Raw genomic sequence first — 22438 nt, forward strand, 5'->3', positions numbered from 1 at the left:
CATGAAGATGCCAGAGTTTATGCAGTAAGGGACTGGGTGTCATAGATTATTCAACTAGAATCTTGTGGACATTTGAGCCATTTCGTGTTTCTTTGCGAGTACACATAATGCCTCAGCGAATAACGTTGTGCATATAGCATTTCATATTTGCGAAGTTATATCATTAGATTAGATTTCCAGAAGTGGGATTCCTGGGTCAAAGGGTAAACACAGCTGTGACCTTGATAGATACTGATGAATTCTCCTCCAAACGAATGGTATCATTTCCTGTTCCCAACAACATTCTGTGGCAGTACTCGCTTCTCCACAGCCTCACTAGTAAAGTGGATTGTTACAATTTTGACTTCACCCAATCTGGTGGGGGAAGTGTATTTTGTTTTATTTTATTTTTATTTTGAGAGAGAGTGGCGGGGGGCACACAAGGAGTGAGGGTCAGAGGGTGAAGGAGAGAGAGAATCTCAAGCAGACTCCCCGCTGAGCACAGAGCCCCATGAGGGGCTCGATCTCAGGACCTGAGATCATGACCTGAGCCGAAATCAAGAGTTGGGCATGCTGACTGAGCCACCCAGGTGTCCCTCACAGTGTAGATTTAATGCACATCTTTCCTTTTACAACTGGAGTTGAGGCATTTTCCATATGTTTAAGGAACATTTGTATTTCTTTTTCTATAAACCATCGGTTCGTGTATTTTGGCATGTTCAGGGTTGTTGGTCTTTTTCTTTTTTGATTTCTGGGAACTCTTTATGTTAAGGAGATGAATCATTTGGCTGTGAAATAATTTCCAAATATTTATTCCTACTCTGTCATTTGTCTTTTCCCCTTTATGATTTTTTTAATGCAAAGCCTTTATAAAAAAAATTATGTAGTCAAATTCCTCACCAAACTGTATTTATTGATTCTAGATTTTGAGTCACAGTTAAAAAGGTTGCTTTCACTTCCAGGTTTTAAAGGAATTCACCCATGTTTTCTTTTAGTATTTGTATGGTTTAATTTAAAATTATGCTTGAGTAGCTGATTCATTTAGGAAAGTTTTGTGTGTGGCTTTTGCACATTTCTTGTTAAATTTATTACTAAGTATCTTTTCTTTCTTCCTTTCTTTCTTTTTGCTGGTATTGTGAATGAGGATTCTTTTCCAAATATCTTTTTAACTGGTTGATGATTATATATAGGAAGACTATTTGCTTATTTATATTGATTTTATATTTTGCCAATTTAACATGGATAACTATAGTTTTATATCTTTATTTCTAATTCTTATGCCTCTAATTGCTCCTCTTATTCGATCAAATTGGCTAATACCTTTTTTTAAAGATTTATTTTATTTATTTGTCAGAGAGAGAGAGAGAGCACGCAAGCATAAGCAGGGAGATTGGCAGGTAGAGGGAGAAGTAGGCCTCCCACCGAGCAGAGAGCCTGATGCGGGGCATGATCCCAGGACCCTGGGATCATGACCTGAGCTGAAGGCAGATGCTTAACTGACTGAGCCACCCAGGCGCCCATGGCTAATAGTTCTGATAAGTGGTTAACTAGTTGCAGCAATAGTAAGTACCTTGTCTTATTCCTGACTTTAGTGGGAATACCTCTAGTGTCTTCCCATCAAAAAAGATGTTGGCTTTGGGGCTGGTGTGTGTGTGTGTGTGTGTGTGTGTAATTACATTAAGAAAGAATTTATTGGTTTTTATTTTGCTGACTGGTGGTTTTTTTTTTTAAATCAGTCACAGGATTGAATTTTCTTTTCAGCATCAAAGGAAATGACCATTTTCTTTTTCTATGTAAATATAGTACTTAATGTGAATGAATTTTTGGTATTGAATGATCCTTGCAATCATGGAATAGATTGTACCTGGTCCTGTGTATTTTGCTTAATACGCTATTGGCATCTGTGTGACAATTTTTATTTAGAATTTTTCCTTCAATATTTATAAGAGATTAGGATCTGATTTTCTTTTACTGTGTGCAATCTTAATCATTTGTATATCAATTTGAGATTCACTTCATAAAACTAATTTGGAAGTTTTCTTTTGTGTTGTATGTCTGTATATTTTAAGTAACATTGAAATGATCTGCTCTCTAGAAGCTTGTTGTAGTCCCCCTGTGAAAGCATTTAGGCCTGGCATTCTTTTCAGTGGGGGAGGGAGAGCTCTTGATGGTTAGGAGCTTCTTTGAATGCTATGTTTTCTTGTACTTCTATTCCCCATCCTAGTTGTCTGGGATGCTGAAAGCTCCAGGTAGCAGGAAGTAGGAACTAAGGCTCCAGGGGCAGAAGATACCTTTCTCAAGACAGGTGGGGCCTGGGGGTGGATTGGAGAAGGGACAAGAGGGGAGTGAAGTCGGTGGGTGGGTGGGTGGCCTGTGAATACATGCTGGGGAGGCCCAAGCTGAGGAGAGATCAGCTGCTTCTTCCCAAAGATTTTTCTTCTGACTCTGCATTCCAACCTCTCCTTGTTGCGGGGGGAGTCTCTGTCCTATTTTCACAGCTGAGAAGGCAAAGGAAATTTCCCACAGGCCACTTAACTCTTTGGCAGCCTCTGTGGGGGAGGTCCTCAGAGTCACCTCACCTGAGAGAGTTTAGACTAACAGTCAGCAATCCCACCCCAAGTCTCCTCCTTTGCATTTGTCCTGAGCCAGTTTCAGCCAACAAGCCCTGGGGCTCACAGACTTATTAAAAATCCTGAGGTCATAGACATTCCTTTCATGTTGAATTTTTGATTTTCTGAGGCAGCTCTCTCCACAAGGGCTCTGAAACAACCACTCCACTGTTCAGATAGCTCTGCTGTGAGGTGGCTTTGCTATGGCAAATGGTGGAGGGGGGTGGACTCTTCTGGGTGCTCTGAGTGTCCATGCCCCCATCTCTCCCCTGCTTCCTGTTTCCCTGCTCCGCCAGCCCTCTGTGCACCTGCGGAAGCTGGGGTCTCCTTCCCCCTCCCCCTCCCCTCCCCCCGCAATACCGCCTACCACCAGGAGGTGCTGGTCTGTAAGGTGGAGAGTGGGAGCACTCAGCTACGAAAGTCCCCTCTTCTGCAGCTGCAGGATGTTGCTCTTGGTTAGAGGCAGGGAAGGGGAGGGAGAGGAAAGCTGTGATGTCCCTGGAGCTCCCCACCACTTCTGAGCCAAGGGAAGACTTCGGAGAGGCTGAAGCTAAAGGGCACCTCTGAGAGATTGTTCTGTGCCCCAGATCATGTTTCCTGTGTACAAGTTGCGGGCCTTGTGGGAAGCGGGCCCACGGTCAGCCCCCTCCGCCCAGTGCTGTGATCCTGCCAGGCCGGAGGCTTCTAGCTGGAGCAGCTGGGCCGGCAGTGGGCTTGCAGGGCGAGGGGGAGGCTGGGCCGTGAGAGGACTTGGGCATCTGGGGAGTGCTCTACGTTCTAGGCCAGCACTTCTTCCCCCTTTAGATGCGAAGGGAGTCCCTTTCCCAGCACCTGTACAACTGCCTCAGGGCTGACCAAGCTTGTCCAGCCCACAGCTGTCAAAGTCGGGGGAGAAAAAACGTAGTGACTTGTTTTAGAACTTTCCGGTCGGAGATATGAGTTAGCACCTGAGTGACCACAGAGGTTCACACTGTGCTGCGGGGGCTGTGCTGTGGGGACTGACAACTGGTTCCAAAGGCTCAGGGTGGCCCTAGGAGCTGTCGGCCCAGATCTGTTTCTCACCCGGGGCGGCTCAGCTCTGGCTGGGGTGACTGCGGAGTGAGTGGCCATAACGGTAGGAGGCTCCTGGAGAGACTTTTCTGTCATTCACATTCATCCAAGGCCTTCGGCAGGGTCTGCTTGGTACAGTGGCCACTTTTCTGCTGGCATATTTTATCCTCCTATTCGTATGTCGTTTGCATATGACAGAAGGAAGAGGTTAGGTAGAGCCCTGGCCTTGGGATCCAGAGACCAGGGCTGCCCAAATGCATGACAGAGCTAGAGGAGGGATAGTCTCCTCCCATTTTCCTCTTTCTTCTTTAATTAATATTATTATCAGTACTATTACTGATGTATTGAACCCTTCCTATGTGCCAAGTGCTGTGCTAAACAGCTTACCAAACAAATTCATTCCCTGAATCCTCATAAGCTTACAAGGTGGGGCGGAGGCGGGGGGGGGGGGGGGGGGGGGCAGTGGGAACTACTGTTCTTGTTGACAGAGGAGGAAGCTGAGGCTTAAGGAGATTGAGCAGTTTTCTAAAGGTCACCAAACCAAACTGAATTTGGACCTATGTGGTTTTTTTTCTTTTTCTTTTTTTTTTTTTTTTTACCACAGTCTATTAATCATCACCCTCAAATATCTCTGGGACACACCATTTTTTTTTTTTAACTTAGTTTAAGTTTCTTGGGATCTCTCATTATATAAGGCAGGTCCTACCTCTATGGCTTTCACCCACCTGTACAAACTATGGAAATTTGTTATAGCCCAAACCCCAGTGCCCCCTATTTGTGCTCTATTTCCACTAGCTGCTCCCAGCTCTCCCACCCTGGCTCCTCTGCCTCGACAGCCAGTTTTGGAAACACTCTGCCCATTCCAGCTGTGCACCCTCTCTGGGACACACGTTAGGGATTACAATTTCTCCGGCTGCGGGCCCTGTGACTACTGGAAGGAGGTGGAGGAGATGCGTCTCGATGTGAGCCTTGAGGGACAGGTTGAATTAAGGCAGAGAGAGGTCGATGAGGCGTAAGTTGTCTAACAGGCTGGAGGTGGACTGTGGGGGGTTCACGGGTCATGATGTCCAGCTAGGAATGAGCAGAACCCAGGGAGGAGAAGAAACTGGTGTGAGATGGAGCATCCTGCAGGGGGGAGGGGGAGGCTAGGGGCCTGGACATTGTGGAAGGCTCAGGGTTCTTGCCTGGAATGGAGGGGCAGAACAGCAGGCTTTAGATGTTCCCTTGGTAGAGGAGCAGATTTTCAGGACGTACACCATGAAACATGCCCAGGGTGGCAGAGGCAAGCCCTAGAGGCAGGTGAAGAGAGACCCTCCACCTCGTTTCCCCAGAGTGTGGATTCACCAGAGAGCAAGCTTGGACCATCTGAAGGCAGGGTCCATGATTATTCACCCTTGTCTCCCCAGAGCCTGGTGCTGAGTCTGGTGTTTCGTAGGCCCTCAGGACTTTCAAATAAATGCAGGAACAGACAGAGGGCAGGAAGGAAGAAGGATGGGTCAACAGTAGGACTTGATCAGGAGCTAAGGACTCCAGACAAGCATCAACCAACCCCTTTCCAGGGTCAGGTAACTGGGGCTCACCCTTCTCTGCATTGCTGGTTTTCATGGGTGTCACCAGTCACAAGAAAATTCACTCCTCTGGTCTCCTCTGATTCTACTGGGTTAGAGAAACTAAGCCAGGGTTCAACAAAGTCTCAGTCTGGATAAACAAGACTGAAGAAATCCGATTCAAGAAGAGGAACCTCATTCAAAGGCAAGTTGCCCTGTTGTCCAAGACTTTTTGTCCTGCCTACATCTTGTCTCTGAAGTAACTGCCTCTTGTTCATGGTCCATTAGATTTCAAGCACAGGTCCTGGTCTGTAAGTGTGCAGACGTAGGTTTCCCTTATGGGTACACATTCCTTAGTTGGATGAAGCCAGGGGGAGCCCAGTGAACTCTATCAGTAACCAGTTCTTCAGAATCTTGGGCATTACACAGATACACAGAGACCTTGAGCTCCTGAGACAAAGGCTGATACAAAACAGGCACATTAAGACAGAACTTAAAAACAGTAGATTGACTAATAGTAACCCAAAGACCAATGTGCTTCTAACCACATTTTTGTTTATTTTTTAGTGTGTTTCCTTCATGGTCTTTCTTGTGGCTCACCCTCTGCAGTTTGTGTACTTGTTGAGAGCTTTTTTTTCTGTCTCTGCCATTGTTTTTGCTGAGCTCAGTTCTTCCAAGACCCTCTCTCCTCATAGGCTCGGTTTTGGCCTATGTGCAGTCCGCCAGTTTTGGTGGCAGAAGAGGCCTAGGCTGCTTCCTGTGGGCCCCCCGTTGGGCAGAAGCATGCGGTGGTATCTCCTCCTGATCTGGGCCCAGGGCCTGGGGCAGGCTCCCCTCCCAGCCTCAGGTAAAGCCTGACAATCCAGCGTGGGACTGGAGGAAGAGGAGGAGGAAAGGGAGGCTGGGAGTGGAAGTGGGAGTGAGGGAAGGAAACACATGGTTTTCAGAGTCTTGTGTCCCCTCGTGTGAGAAAAAGCAGCCTCTGGGAAGGAGGTGCAGTTCTGTTTTGGCAGGTGAAGTCCTTGGAGTTGGGGTGCCTGACTGGCCAACCCAAGAAAAGAAACAGGGGGAAAGAAAAGGACCAGGAGGAGGGATGATCAGTTCCCTTGTAGAAGTTCAGTTCTGCTCCATCGTTCTGTCTTCTGTCCTTGAGGAAACTTCTAGAAAGGCATTGTATGTTTTCTGTGGATCAAAAATGTCTTCTTCACAGACTCCAGAGAGTCTACCATTATAGATTGAATTTACTTTGGATCTGTTTTCTTCTGTATTAAGAACCATAGACAAATGTTTCTGAGGAAGCACACAGATGCTAAGAAACTATAGTATAATTTATTTTTTATGTTGTTTTTTGAATCATTTGAAGGCAGAGCTGTGCCCACGGTGCTGGGGTGGTCAGTGCTAAGGAGGGTGGTTTTGTGTGGGAGAAACAGTTTCTCTTCAACCCTCCTTTCCTTTGGATTTTGTGGCTTTCCTGAAAGTTTTTCTAGGCAATCCCAAAGGGCAGTCAACCAAACAGCCAGGTTTCATTTCAAAGGATAATGTGCCCAGCACAGAACTGGCTGCCGGAAGCTCAAGTACAACACAAGTGGTGGGTGACAGGGCTTATATTCTAGATAGGAAGAGAAAATAAGTACATGGAAATAATCAATGAGCTCGTCGTGAAGCTAGATTACAGCAGAATATCCTGAGTGGGTGACGTGCTCTGCCGTGTAACAATTATAGTCTCTGTGGGGAGTGACGGGATGGACAGGCGAGTCTGTCATTCCAGAAACCAACTGTGGCCTCAAAGCCCTTTGGGATTTTGGTGGGAAGTTTCAAGGATAGCTGTTGCCCCAGGACTCATGCATGCTTTCTCCCCTTCCCTAGGAGCTGTGTCAGGCAGGATAGTAACAATGGGGAACGTTTCTGCAGAGGAAGGTGGCTCTGTCATCTTGCAATGTCATCTCTCCTCCACCACTGCCAAAGTGACTCAGGTCAACTGGGAGCAGCAGGACCAACTTCTGGCCGTTCATCATGCTAACTTGGGGTGGCACATCTACCCAGCCTTCAGGGAGCGCATGGCCCCAGGCCCCAACCTGGGCCTCACCTTGCAGTCGCTGACCAGGAATGACACAGGGGAATACTTCTGCACCTATCACACCTACCCTGATGGGATTTACAGAGGGACACTCTTTCTGGAGGTCCTACACAGCTCAGGTATGCCCTCTGCGGCAGGGTGGCTGATGAACTTCATCCTCCAGAATAGGAAATGTGTTTCTGCTGAACACTCTGCCAGAGCAGGGTCCCTCAACCTCGGCTCACATTCAAATCACCAGGGAGCTTTAATGATACTGATGCTGGTACCCCTTTGCAGACCAGCTTGATCAGAATCTCCAGAGGCAAAGCTGGGAGGTAATAGGTTCTAAAAGCCTGGTGATTCAAATGTGCAGCCAGAATTGAGAACCACTGTTTTGGGTAAGAAGTGCATCTTATGTGCGTTTGTTGGGAAGAATAGTCATTAAGGTCATTTGGGAAGGGTTCTCGTTTATTAGTTTAGCATCAATCATGCAAATTTGAATTAGCTTCTAAGTTTTATAAAGGATTAAAACACAGTGTGTGCTAAGTGAAAATGTACAGCAATTTGCATTTGTTTGGTACTTCATAGTTTCCAGAATGCTCTCACATTCATTATCCACCTGAACACTTAAAGCGGTTCCCTGGAAAGTGGGAAGAGATGATGGCATCTGAGAGACAGTATAGCAGGGTGCTTACGAGCTCAGGCTCTGACCCCAGCCAGCCTGGGTCCCAGATCCTGGTGCTGCTGTTGACTTCAGACAGGATCACTTAGCTTCTCTGTGTATCACTTCTCTCATCTGTGAAACGAAAACAGATGTAACCTTACGAGGTGCTACCATAGGATTGAATTCCTTACTGCAAAAAAATGCCCTTAAACAGGGCCTGGGACTAAGGAAGTGTGAGCTCTGAATGCCAGACCCTCCCACGTAACTATCTGATGGGGGCGGAGGCTGAGAAGATACAAGGCTACTGGGAAGTTTCTTTTCAAATGGTACTTCTTGGCTGGCTGGGACATAGGTCATTGCCACACGCGGGTAGGAGCCCGTACCCTTTCTGGTTCTATGGACAGCCCGCCGCAGCCCTTCTGCCCCGTGAAGCTGTGTTCTCCATGACCACTTTGCTCCCCATCTGCCCTCTTTCCCCACCTGCGGCCAAAGCAAGAGGCTGAGTCTGCCGGGCAGAAGGAACTCATTCTGAGAGCTTGGGCTCCCTCCCCCTGGTATCCCGTGGGTACTGTGAGCACTACCTTGCCCCAAGTGACTGCATTTTTAGCCACCTTTCCCACAGTGTAAACCCTTAGTTAGAGGGAAGAGGGCCCAGCCTCTGCTATCCCCTTCTTTCAAGACTTCCCTGGACACCCGGGATCTGCCGGAGCTCCTGGAAAGGAGGCAGGGATGGGACGCAGCAGCCTGGAAACCCTTGCACCTGCGGCATAGCTCACATCTGGGCGCCTGTCCTGTTTCTCTCACGCTCTCCTTGCATCAGCTTCTCTTCATAACTCCCTTTCGGCTTCTCCTCCTTACATTTTACATCTTAATGGAAGTTCATTTTTTCATGCTTTTCTTCATATCGTGAACATTTATTAAGCACCTGCTATGTGCCAGGTGCTGAGAAAAAGTGAAGGATAAAGCTCTAGAACCTCACTCCCCTGCCAGAATCTCCCAGCCAGAATAATGTGATAGGCTTACGGTGAAAGGTTATATGCTTTTTGCCCTCTTTTTAGTACTTCAATATTAATTTTATTTTAATTTTTAATTAAACTTTTTTTCCCGGTATGATTATAAATATGAAATTTAATAAAAGAAAATGTTCACTCCCTGGGTTGTTTTTTTTTTTTTCCTCTGGATGTCATTGTTTCATTTCATGATTATTATAGAAAGTGGTTTTATCGACTAGAGGAAGGGAGTGTTAACAGTGGTCTGCTCTGGGGTCAAATGTGTGAGGTGCTCGAGAGGTCAGCCGTTGATTTCATGACGGGCCAAGCAGCTGCTCTGCTGGCCAAAGAGCCGGGCTTAACGACCCCAGAACTTTGAGAAAGGCCTGGCCAACCCCCACCTCTGGGCCCTGACACAGAGGCTTCACTGTGTGATGGTTGCCTTTTGCTTCTGGCTTTCACCCCCTCATCTTCATTTTTTCATCCCTCCAGTGGCTGAGCACAGTGCTGCGTTCCAGATCCCACTGCTGGGAGCCATGGCCACAGTGCTGGCAGTCATCTGTGTGGCAGCCATCATGGTGGTCACACTGACCAGAAAGGTAATGACCCTGGCTGCACAGCTCAGTCATGGACAACCCCCCCGCCGTGCCATCCTTTCATGTCCCCCCCACCCCGTGCCATCCTTTCATGTCCCTGTCCTATCCAGAGAAAGACCAAGATGTGGTCTCGCCCTCTGTTCTTCATGCTTTTCGATGGTCCTTGCTCTGCCTTTCGGTCAAGTTGTTTACGCTCTTCTTCTGTCCCCTTCCTGGTCTGGGAACCCCGCCCAGAAAGCCTGGACCTGTATGCTTCCCATCTTGCTGTCACCTACAGTTCCCAGCTCCTGCCTGCCCCCGAAGCCACTCCCTGGAGAGTTTGATTTATCTATTGTGAGTTTGATGCATCTGGGGCATCCACTCTGTGCTAGGGAGTTGTGCATGTGAGCTTATTTGATTTTAATAACCTTTCCGTATTGCTGGGCTACCCAGCACTCCTGTAGGATGAGAAATAAACACTCCCCAAATTTAGGACTAAAAGGTACATGGCAAGATCAGTAGGCTGTAAATCCTCTGTCCCTCTGGCTTAAGAGGTCACGCAGCTGAAAGCGTGCTAGATGGGCAAGTGGATGATGTAGTTTCTAAGGTCAGCACTGAGTGTGATTACAGGAAAGACGTTGAATCTCCCTGGCCTCCATTTCCTCAGATAGAAAGCGGGGATGCCAGTGATTCTGCTCGCTCTCTATCACAGAGTTGCGATGAACAGGCGGCACATCGCATGTGAAAGCTTTGTAAACAATGAAAAAAATATTAACGTGCTTGTGCTGTTAAATGGTAGCTACTGATTAGCGAAAGAATTTCCACCACTTGTTTTGTCTCCCCTTTTGGGCTTTTTAAGACATCCCGGGTCACTTTAATTCCAGTCACCAAACATTTTGGGGGAGGCAAGATTGGGATTGCCAATGTTATTTTCCACCTCAGACTAGACCCTCCTCCCTAGTTCCCGATTCACTTTCCCCCCAACTCGCATTCCGCTCAGTTAACAACCCAACTCTTCATCCCTGACTTTGCTTCCTCTGGACCATGTACATGCTGCTGTTATCACTGAAATAAGTGGCTTTGTAGCCACCACCTTATTTTCTTCATATTTGTTTTGCCTGTTTTTTCCCTATTCTTTCTTGCTGTCTTTTGAATTAAGTACTTATTATTATAAAAAAGATCTCTTTGGTAATGAGGCATTTTTGGCTATTCCTATAGTGGTTACACTGGAGATTACAAAATAGACCCCTGACTTATTAAAGTCTAGTATAAATTAGTGCTTTTATCATTTCTTGGATTATGCAAGAATCTTAGGACACATTAACTTTTTTTACCTTCCTTCCCAACTTATTGCTATTATCCCCATGTATTTTAGTTTTAAATTTCTTTGAAACCCTGAAAGAAATTAGTATTGAGAGTCAATATTCACTTAGATTTATCCTTTCTGTTGCTCTCCACTTCTTCCTGCATTTCCTATCTTGTAAGTAGGATCACTTTCCTTCTGTCTGAAGAATATTATTTAGTATTTCCTTTTGTGCAGGTGATGAATTATCCTGGTTTTTGTTTGTCTGAAAATATCTTTATTTCTCCTTAACTTAAAAGTGATGTATCTGTTTTGCTGGGTCTACACTTCTATGTTGGCAAGTGTTTTCTTTCAGCACATGGAGAACATTTTTCCATCGTCTCTGGCTTCTTATATTTCTGTTGAGAAATTATGTGAATCTTATTTTTGCTCCTTTGCAGATATGGCTTTTTCTTATGGTTCTTTAAAAATTTTCTTTCTCTTTGATTTTCAGCAACTGCACAGTAATATAATTAGATATGGCAGGGAACGCATAGTGCTCTCAAGGTGGGTAGGTTAAGGACAGTTTAAAAGAGACATTTACAAAGAACTGGGCAACACATAAGGAAACCTTTAGGGGACGTGTAGCAGCGTGTTGGTGTCACCCCTCATCTTCAGGGGAAAGGAGAGGGGGATTACTAGAACCTGGAAAGAGAGAGATTTGTGCAGGGGACCACCTTGAGAAGAACTGTAATCTCTGAGGGAAGGCTACAGCCAGTCCAAGGCCACCGCTGGCAGAGAGAATGTACTCTCCTTCCCTCCATTCCCCTCTTGTTGCTCTGCATTGGCCAAACCCAAACTCAAGCCCGAGGGCAAGGGAGCCCCCTGATGTAGTACCTATAGTTCAGTCTCCTCAGGAAACAATCGGATGGAAGGAAACAGAAGGCTGGATGGAGAGTGCAGTTGAGGGGTGAACAGAGATGGTATCCACCCCAGTGCTGCTCACAGACCCGGAAACTGGGCAAGAGATCTTGACTTTGGAGGGGGTGCTGGCCTCAGCCTTCTCTCATGTATTCTTGATCTCTTGATTGTGTCTATAGGTAATGCCCCTGTTGGCTGTCCATCTATATTTCTTTTTGGAACACTGCTTTATTAGCCATCTTCATATCCCCGTGGGTCAGGCTTCCCTGGCTGCCATTGCAGTAATTACATCCACTTTGTTTCTTAAGCTCCGCCATCTGCCCCTACATTATTTTGGGGTCTCCTCATCTGTGTTGCTACCAGGGATCGAGTTCTATAAAAGCATTCAGCCCCAGCATGCAGAGGAGAGATGCCACTAAGCCTCCTAATGATGCTGGTGCTCTCTTCACTAGCACATTCCTTTCCACCTTTGTGAAAGAGTGTCCTCTGGATCTTTCCTAGAACCATAATCAGCTATAGGATTTTCAAAATTATGTAGTACAGGGATTGGCCAAGTTTCTCTGTAAAGGACCAGGTAGTAAATCTTTGAGGCTTTGTGGGCTATGCGGTCTCTGTTGCAACAATTCAACTCTGCCACTGTAGTATGAAAGCACCAGAGACAAGATGCAAATGGACGAGTATGGCTGTGTTCCAACACACTTTTATTTATAAACACTGAAATTTGAATTTCATATAATTTTCATGTGTCATGAAATATTATTCTTCTTTTGAATTTGTTTTCAACCACTTAAAAATATAAAAATCATTTTTAGCTCCCGGGCAGTACAAAAATCTGTGGTGGGCCAGATTTGAGCCATGGGCCTTAGTTTGCCAGTCCCTGATTTAGTAGGTTATATTGGGGAAAACTCTGTTTTTTTCCTCTTCTCTACTCTTAACACTGCACAGAACACTTCTAAACACCAGATGGGTGGGTTTATTCCCACACTGACCAATTCTTCTACACCATCTGGGTGTCCTACAATCAATTCAGTTCTGACATTATCTGCTTGGAATTAACATCAGAACCCACAAATTAAGGGCTCAGTCCTACAAGACTGCCCTCCCTTCAGACACCAGCTGCAAGTCCCAGATTATCACCTGTACTTCTGACTAACCAGCTATACACTGAAGTTCCTACAACCCCCTCCTTGGACTTGATAAGTTGCTGACAGCTCACAGAACTCAGAGGAACACTTACTTACATTTACTGGCTTATTACATAATACAGAAGATGATAAAGGATACAGATGAATAGCCAGATGAAGGAGATATGCAGGATGAGGTCAAGAAGGGTCTCAAGCACAGGAGCTTCTGGTCCCTGGAGAGTTGGGGTGTGTTACTCTTCTGGCATATGGATGTTTTCAGCAATCTGGAAGCTCTTTGGACCCAATACTTGGGGGATGTTTCTGGAGACTTCATCATGTAAGCATGATTGATTATGAACTCATTTTCCAGCCCCTCTCCTCTCTGTGGAGAATGGGGGTGGGGTGAGGCTGAAAGTTCCAAGTTTCGAATCATGGCTTGGTCTTTCTGGTCACCAGCCTCCAACCAGGAGTCCACCCAACATTACCTCACTGGAACAAAAGACTCCTATCACCAGGAGATTCCAAGAGATTTAGGAGCCCTGTATAAGACATTCCCATCATTCAGGAAATTATAAGGGTTTAAGGAGCATTGTGTCAGGAACCAGGGTTAAAGACCAAACATTAATAGAAACAGAGGACAGAGACCAATATATATATATATATATATATATATATATATATATGTATATATATATATGTTCCTTATGATTTCACATACATCCATTATAGCAGCCCCACTTTTCTGAGCATTTTGTTTTTTTCTTGCATAATTTGCCAAAGCAGTGTTAGCATCTCTCTTGACAGCAGTGTATCAGCCTTCTCTTCTGGGGCCCTAGTGAGGGTGTTACATGGTAAGTCACGAGATGGGTCCCCATATTGACAAGTTACCCCTTGTCCAGTCTCATATTCTACTTGCCCGGCCCAGACTATCACTCTCAGGATTCACTCCCAGACACGTTCTCCCATTGTTGCCAGTACATGTTAACCATGTCCTTTAGGCACAATCTCTCTCCTCCCTCAGCATTCCCTCAGCTAGTGCAGGCTGTGGTCTTGCCCTAAATATGGGGCTGATGGCCTATAGGGGAGGTGGAGACAGGTCTGAACAGGGCCCTAACTTCCATCAAGGAGAAGTGGGCCATTTTTGCCGCTCCAGATGATACGAGAGAAACAGGTGGCTCTCCAGTGCATATAGCCAGGGAGCCTCCTCCCAGGTCATAGAGATCCCTCCTTTTCTAGACACAGGAGACTAGCCCAAGCTTAGAATCCAGCCTGTTTGGAAGTTCTATCTCTCTTACAGTTAGGTCCTGTGCCTGGTCTTCGGTGCTGGAGATGGGTGTTTCTTGAAATGCTGCCAAGTGCTGATAGATCTGAGCCTGTCATGTTTTCTCCTCAGTGCATCAGGCAGGGCGTGGGGGGGTGGGGGGCAGGGATTGAGTAAAAGCTACTCAATACCACAGTTCTAATAATTACTCTTTTCCCATACTTCTCAAATGTCAGAGATGTGGCACCAGCTCAGAATCCCCTTCCATCTGTGTCCCAACCCATCTCACAACCAGTGGTGGGGTTCGTATTCCCATCCAGCTGGGGAGGGATTTCCCTCCACAATCCCATCCTGTGTCTGTTTCTAGGGCCACTGCCAGGAGCAACTGTGTTAGATCAGGTCCCCAGAAATAGAGCCTGACATGTGAATTCTGGTGAGAGTAGTTTATTGGGATGGACTCTCAGGTGAAGCGTAGTGAGGGAAGCAGGATAGGGCTGAGGGAAGAAAGCTCAGCTTGATGTGGTCTCAGCTGGAGACTTGGCAGCAGTAAGAATTGTATGCAGTTCATTGTACCTTGAGGCAGGGAGCTGGCTTTTTGAACACTCACCTCAGTCATCACTGACCACTGGCTGCTCACCAGAGAGGGCCCAAGAGCAATTCTCTGGGGGAGGGGCAGCTGTGAGCCACCCACAGCCAATAGTCCCAGCGTCTGGGGAATGGGAGCACCAGTCAGGTAGGGAGGATCTGAGCAGGGTACCGACAGCATTCCCCACAGACTTGGAGAGCCTGTTGATTGCATTATTTAGGAGCATGGACTTGGGAATCAGACAGACCTAGCTTTGGATCCTGGCTCTACCACTTGAGTTGCTGTGGTAGGATCTGTAAAATGCGAATAATTATGATGCCGCATTCACAGGGTTGTGGGGAAACTCAAGTCAAATAATTCATGTAAGGCACTTGGCATTTTTCCTGGCATGTAGTAATAAGTATTGGTTATGAAGTTCTTGTAATTATCATAAATTTTATTTACTGAAGCACTTCATAATACTTGGTACTCAAAAATGTTGTTACTGCATGGATTGATTACAACTAAATGAATGGATAGTGTTTGTTAAGCAGTTCCCCTGGGGGACCTTCTGTGAGGGAAAGGAGAGATGGGTGTGTCCAGCTCCATGTCAATGACAGCCAACTGTCCTTCCCCCTCGTATTCTCCCAGGGGGCACCGTCTGTCCTCCTAGGGCCCAGCTCCAATCTCTGTGGCTCCTTTAGGACAACATCAGCCCCAGGCTTGTGTTTTATACTGACAATCACAGAGTCCCCTATGCGGGATGAAATGAAAATCGAACAGCTGAGAGACCCATCTCAGACATGTTTACATTTCCCAGAACACCTTGGAAGCCAAAATGGTTTTAAGATCCTAGGGCAAGGGTGGCCCATCTAAGAATGGAAGCAAGAAAATACCAGCACCAAAGGTCACAATCAGTTCTTTGAGAAGGAATTGGATATTTATATAGTTTAAATGGATTGGGTCACATCAAGGGATGTAGTACTTTTTTTAAGTCCAGTATCAGCATGATCCATGAGGACCATGCTTTTCCTTCATACCTATGGGAAGGGAGCAGCCATTGCTATTGAAAAGGAATGAACAAAACAGTGAGTGGGGACAGACCACCTGACTCCTGTGTGTGTGCTTTTGAGACCATGGCCTCTCTCTGGGCCCAGTTCCTCAGCCTGCAGGGTGGCGCCAGCCCTAAGTTTTGATATTTGTTCATGATGTACATCCACGCAGCCCACCCACCTATCCTGTTAGCCTATATTCATGCACTGCTGAGCTGGACACTAGCCAGTGATGATGCTGTTTCCTAACCCAGGAAGCCACAGAGGGTGGGAAGAATGAGATTTGGTTTGTGTTTGTTGTGATTCTCCAGGCCTGTGTGTGGCTTTTTGGGATTCTGTCCTCCGGACCTATGGTGGGGGTAAGTGACATGTTTAGAGCAGTCTCCAGTAAGACCGAGAGGGTGTCACCTTTGCATTGGGTGTCATTTGGCATTTCTTCGGCCATCCTGCTTGTGCCTATAGGTCTTTGATTTCCTTGGCTTAGCACAACCTTCACCTGCGATGCTCTCCAAGGGGGGTAATGGCTGACTCCATACCCTTTATTTTCCCAAACAGATTTTGCTATCTGTCCTATTTTCCCATAAGAGCAATTGCAGATATCTGACCATGCGTCCCTACTTGGGTTTGGAAAATTCCTGTTCTTTGAGGTATGGGGCTGAGGAAGAATGTGTGTGTGTGCATGTGTGTGTGTGTGCACACATGTGTGAGTACACACACATTTCAGTCCTAAGACATATACTGTTGTCTCTTATGGGCTGTGAGGTTATAAAGAGGAACACAGCAGAGATCCTTCCCTCAGGGAGCTCATAGTTTGGGGCCTGAAGAGGAGAGAGGGGTAATATTAAGTTCTGGACAGCGTTGAATGTTACAACAGAGAACGTCCAGGAACATATTCTAGGATCCAGGGAGAATGTCGCTCTCCCAGAAGGGTCAGAGAAGCCTTCTTGGACAATGTGCTATGCAGCTGAGTCTGGACGAAAGAGGAAACAACTTTTTGGGGAACTACAAGGAATGGACAGTGGGAGTAGCACATACAGAATAGGGGAGGCGGGAAACAGTGCATGGCATTCAGGAAGCTGTAAGATGAGAGGCAGTCTGGCTGAGGAGAAAGAGCCTGGCCTGTGCCCATGTCAGAACTGGGTCCAGGGCAAGTGGCTTCACCTGTCGGTGCCTATTAGCTCATTCAAAAGTGGAAACTTCAATACGGTTGTTGCTGAGATTACATAAAGGAGCTAGCCAGTGCGTGCTCACAGCAGCCTCACAGTAAATGGTATCTCTCTGGTACCCAGGCCCTATACCAGAATTTGGGGTGCTGGGTGGGGAAGCACTGCAGGGGATGCAGCTGGAAAGGTGAGTGTGACCAAATCACAAAATGCATTTTGGGAGGCATCACACACAGTCTCCTGCAGGGAATGTAGCGAAATTATGGACTGACTTGTGGGGTTTTACAAACCCCTTGCCATCCACCTGTGGCTCCTATAGGAGATGAAGCACCCTTCAGTAGACAAGGGGAGCCATCACAGGGCTTGAGGCAGAAGCATGGCATGATCCAACTCCCAGTTCCAAACTATCGCTGTGCTGGTGGCCACGTGGAAGTCAGAGCAGAAGAGGGCGTCTAGAGGCAGGCAGATGTAGAAGCATGGGGGGAGATAAGACATGGGGGTAGGAACAGAGAAGAGGGAAGTGATTTTAGAGCGAGTAAAATTGGAGTATTTGAGGAGTGAAATTGGACGGGGTTTGATGGCTGATCGGAATTTAATACTGGGCTTCAGGTTTCTGGTCAGCTTGTGCCATGAATGAGGACAGAGAATGCAGGGACAGGAGTAGTTTGTGGGGGAGGAAACATGATGCTCTCATTTGAGACACGGTGAGTCTGGGCTTTCTGTGATGGCCTAGGTCTGGAGCTCGGGGCAGAAGTCTGTAGGTTTTAGTTTGGGTGGAGATCTGGGAATCTTCAGGGGGCAGAGCGTGCTCGTAAGAGGGACATATGGATGAAGTGACTCAGAGTGTTGAGTATGAGGAAACAGAGGGAAGAGCTCTGGGGAACCCCTTTATTTGGGGAGCTCACATGGAGGCAGGAAAAAAGCAGGCCTGGCTGAAGGGGAAGGTGGGGGTTCACAGGAAGAGGAGAACCAAGAGAGAGTGATGCCATGGAGGCCAGGGAAGGAGAACATGGCAAAAAGGCAGAAGTCAACAGTGTCAGATGCGAGAGCAAGGGAGCTGAGGCAGAAAGCTGCTTCACTGGGCTTAGTGAGTAGTGAATAGTAATGGGGTGCAGGGCTCCTTGTATGTGGAGCGAGTGTAGGTTCACTGGGGTGCTTAGTCCTGAAATCTAGCTGTGATGAGGTTGAGCAATTAAGGGTTAGGGAACTGGTGTTGGTAAGAACACAAACTTGCATGTGTGTGTGTGTGTGTGTGTAAGAAAGGAAGAGAGAGAGATCATTGTAACCATATATATTGTTGGGGAGTAACTTCTGAATAACATCCCCACATCCTCACTTAGTAGTTTGTTTGTTTTTAGAAGAAATCTTGCAGAGTCCATTGTGCGGAAAGTGGCCTCAGGATGCTGGCACGCGAACAGGAGGAATGGAACCCCCGAGCTCTGTCATCGGCTGGAAGTGGCGGGCAGGCAGAGACGGCGCCCGTGGGCTTCTACACAGAGCAGGGGGGAGAGGACTATGCCGAGCCACATGACTACTTCAATGTCCTGAGCTACAGGAGCCTTGGAAGCTTCAGCTTCCTGGCCGAGATGGGTTAGCTGCCCGAGGCATCATCTGGGAGAGGCACTCCTGTGTCTGCGGTTACAGGTGGACGTGTAAGGGTCTGCGGTCTTTGTCACTGCCGTGTGTGCATGCGCGTGTATGTTCAGTTGAGTGAATAAGGGTCATTATCCTCGCCGTATTTCCTCTGCCTCTCCCCTTCCCTTCCATTGTGGCAGACCCAGAGGGAGCAGCTTGTTTCTTGATTCTGAATGCACAGTTAAAAAAAAATGACTTGGTTTTGAATCTAGCATTTGAGCAGACCCTGGGGCTCCGAGAAATGCCTTCCCCCTCGTAGCACTGGGCGGGGCTTTGGTGGTCTGGGCACGGGCAGAGTTTTGTGGATGATGATGCTGATGACGACGATGATGATGATGGTATGACTCATCTCATTTCTCACGGTCATTTTCATCAACATTCACACATTCAAGGCATTTTATGAACAAGGCATGGTACCGGCTTCCACGGGGGAGATTTGAGCATGACTAAATCGTGCTTTCGGATCTGAGCCCTTTTAGACCTTACACTTAAGTGGGGTAATGACATTTCCATTAAAGGTAGTAAGAAGATAGGGATACGAGACCTAGGCCTTTGGGAAGAGATGCTGGTGTAGGCTGAGGTAGTCAGGACAGGCTTGTCTGGGGTGAAGTGGCCTGGGAGGACGGAGGGAGCAGGGATTTTGTCTAGGGAGGGCCGAGAAACTAACCAAAACTGCTGAAATTCCCACATGGAAGATCCCGGCACCAAGGGAGCCAGCAGGCCTTCGGATTTTATTCCTCGGGCAGATAATTCAAGTCTCCTTCTGTTGGGTGTGCTCGGAGTCCGGGGACGGCTGGCTGCAGGGGACCCGAGGCCTTCCAGATGCCCGCTGGGGACGTGCGCGGGAGTGTGGCATCTGCCGTGGGAGCTGCATCTTAGCCCCTGGCCAGGACCCACCTTTTCTCTATCAATCCACCATTGAGCCCGTGAGGAAAGAATCTGTGTCCCACCAAAAGGAATACCTGGATTTTAAAATAGGGACTTTTCCGGGGGTGGGGGGCAGGGAAGAGGGTGATCAAGTGTTTAAAGATGAATGCCCTCTCCTTAGCTGCTCTGAACCCTTAAATCCATCCCCTGAGCTCTTCGTGCTGGGGTTTGGGTGGCATCTAAGCGCTGGTTTCCATTTAACTGGCATTCAGGTCTTTATCCCACCACCACCTCTCCTATAGGAGTGAGGAGGGAGGCTGCGCTCACAGGTGACAGGTTTTCTTTCCCGGGCAGAGGAACTGAGTGAGAATGTGAAGCAAGGCTGTCGTTTGCCAATGGCTGGAATCAAGCACTGCTCTGCTCCCTAAGAATTAGGCAGGCTGAGCAAGAAGACATTTCAACTCCTACTCCTTGGATTTTGATTTTTATTTTTCTCACTTCTCTACCAAATAGGTATGTGGTTAGGAGCCATGAGCTGAAATCTGTCCCAAGCGCTAAGTCCTTTGGAAGACAGATGGACGCGTGTAAAGTGCTGTTAGGGACCACAGCAGTTCACCACACTCTTCTTGCAGAGCTAGTGCAAACTGCTTGCGAGTAGAATACAATTCATGGATTGGAGATGAACTAAAATGTAATGACAAAAAGGGAGTGTCAGTTTGATTGGGAGGAGATGTCTATTGGGTCAAGGCTAGACTGAGAGTTACAGTGTTATTTAACATGATTATAGTAACAGGAAATATCTACAAATACCATTTGGATGGTGATAAAAGTACAAAAGGACCCACAGATGTGATAAATGGGTCAGGTTACTAAAATGAGATTGAATTAGACAGAAAATAAATTTTAAAGTGGAATTCACCAAACTGGCTTTTCCATGGAAAACCAGAAGAGACAGTCCCCTAAAAGCCAGGTTCCTGGAGACATGTCCTGTCCAGCCATTCTCCACGGGTAGCCATCTAGTGTGTGAGATGTGGTTAGTCTGAATTAAGCTGTAGGGTGCTACACATGTAACATACACTCCAGATTTTGAAGGTTTATTGTGAATAATAAGAATATAAACTATCACGTTAATAATTTAAAAATATTGATAACATGTTGAAATGATGTTATTTGGGATATATTGGGTTCAATAAAATGTTATTAAAATTAATTTCTTTTTACTTTCTTAATATGGCTACTGGAAAAAAATCTAAAATTGCATATCTGGCTCCCATTACATTTTTCTTGGACCATGCATCATTAGACCCTAAACCCAAGCCAAGCTGGCACCAGGGAGGGGTGTCTATCTCTGACTGGTGGTCTTTCTCTTTTTCTCTGATTCAAAATAGGGTTTGAGGAGGCTTTTCTCTCTTACTGTGTGTTTTGAAAAACACATAGGAAAGGATTACAAGGGAGATGGAGGTGGGAGATTATTAAGTGCACACAGGGAGTGATCCTGAACTCTCTTGGATGCCCTCTTGAATTTCATGATAGGAGAAGGGGAGAATAAATGAATTAATGAATGAGAGCTTGGGGAGGAATAAATGTACTGATTCCCCACCCTTTATTACTCCACATTCTAAGCCTGAGCATATAGAGTCTGATCTATAATCCAGAGAATTACCCTGAACAAATATGAGAAATTTTGAGTCATGGAGCTTTGAGATAGATGATCTTCATGAGTAGACAGGGTTTTCCTGTGCAATTTTATTTCACGACTCATTCCTTCTCACCTGCGAGCCCTTGGAGATGCATCATCACGCATTCAGGTTCATACAGATTCCATCAGTGCTGAGCTGGACAGGCAGGGTGGCTATGCGCGCTGCATACACATGGCAGCATTCTGGTGGGCACACTGTACCCACAAAGAGGAGGGACTCAGCAGCATGGCTGTGGCTGCCAGCTGTGGGGTGTGAGTTTTGTTCCATCTTTTGGTTCTTCCCAGTCCTGCTTCATGGCTGTAACTAGTAAACTTCTACATCCACTCCAAGGTACACCTGCCAAGAGGCCCAGAGGAGTCTAATGTGTACAAGAGCCTGGACTTTCAGGAAAGCAGAATTAGGTACTTTGATGTTTGATGGAATTTTTTTTTTTTTTTTTTTGTCTATTGGGTCAAGGCTAGACTGGTAGAGTCTAGGACAAAACTATCCAGTAGAACTTTCTGTGATGATAGAAATGTTTTGTATTTGTGCTATTCAATATGGCAGCCACTAGTCACATGTGGCTATTGAGCATTTGAAATGGGGCTACTGTGACTAAGGAACTGAATTTTAAATTTCATTTCAATTCATTTCAATTAAATGTAAATAATGACATGACAATTATTAGACAATTATTAGACATCACAGTTCTAGTAATTCCCTTGCATATGGAGAAAACACAGAAGAAGAGGTATGTTTACAAGCCATTGGCTGGGTCTACAGATGCTGTGCATTTGTAAGGGCTACCACCAGGAATAAACGTGGAAGTCCTCTTCTATTTTCCTGTGTCTTTCCTTTTTTTTTTTCCCTGTGTTCTTCCTTTGATCAAAACAAAGCATGAGGCCAAAAGCAGGCTGTGAATTTGTTTATTTCAGACTCTTCCCAAAAGGTATCTGAGGTAGCTAAAGGATCCAGTTCATGTAAACAAGGTCATGGTTGTCAAAAGGTTTGCAACTTGTAGGTGTTATGCAAGAGGATTTGCCCTGGACTACAGTCATTCTGACTCCATGTGAAGAATACTTCCTCTGGTGCTAAAAGTCTAATTGATTTTACAGAGATCAAAAGAGAAGTAGCTAGGATGTGTTGTGGACGGAGAGGATACTTGGTTAAGTGCTAAGTGCTGCTATTTATTTTTATGACATCGGATAAGTCACTTAACCTCCTGATCCTCATTATAAATGTTTCCTCATTTGTAAAATGGTTATAATAATATCTACTTCTTAAGGTTCTTGGGAAGATGAAGAAAATGTGGTTGAGTCTTTGTAAGCTCTGAAATGTAGAATTAATGTTCTCATTATCGTGCCTGGCGCTGCCGCTGACGCCACAGAGGTCCCTGAGGGGCATCAAACCTTGTTGGGAG

At 46.3% G+C, this 22438-nt stretch overlaps 1 protein-coding gene across 1 annotated transcript; it reads left to right on the forward strand.

Moving 5' to 3' along the window:
• Positions 1-5886: 5886 nt before the first annotated feature.
• TIGIT (T cell immunoreceptor with Ig and ITIM domains) lies at positions 5887-20519 on the forward strand. Its single transcript, XM_036107136.2, has 4 exons — positions 5887-6032; positions 7052-7381; positions 9387-9493; positions 18196-20519. Exons 1-4 carry the CDS (start codon positions 5969-5971, stop codon positions 18430-18432), a joined length of 738 nt encoding a protein of 245 aa, XP_035963029.1. The 5' UTR covers positions 5887-5968; the 3' UTR covers positions 18433-20519.
• Positions 20520-22438: the final 1919 nt, after the last annotated feature.

The sequence above is a fragment of the Halichoerus grypus genome, chromosome 1 (assembly GCF_964656455.1).
Source record: "Halichoerus grypus chromosome 1, mHalGry1.hap1.1, whole genome shotgun sequence".
In the NCBI taxonomy this organism is placed as follows: Eukaryota; Metazoa; Chordata; class Mammalia; order Carnivora; family Phocidae; genus Halichoerus; species Halichoerus grypus.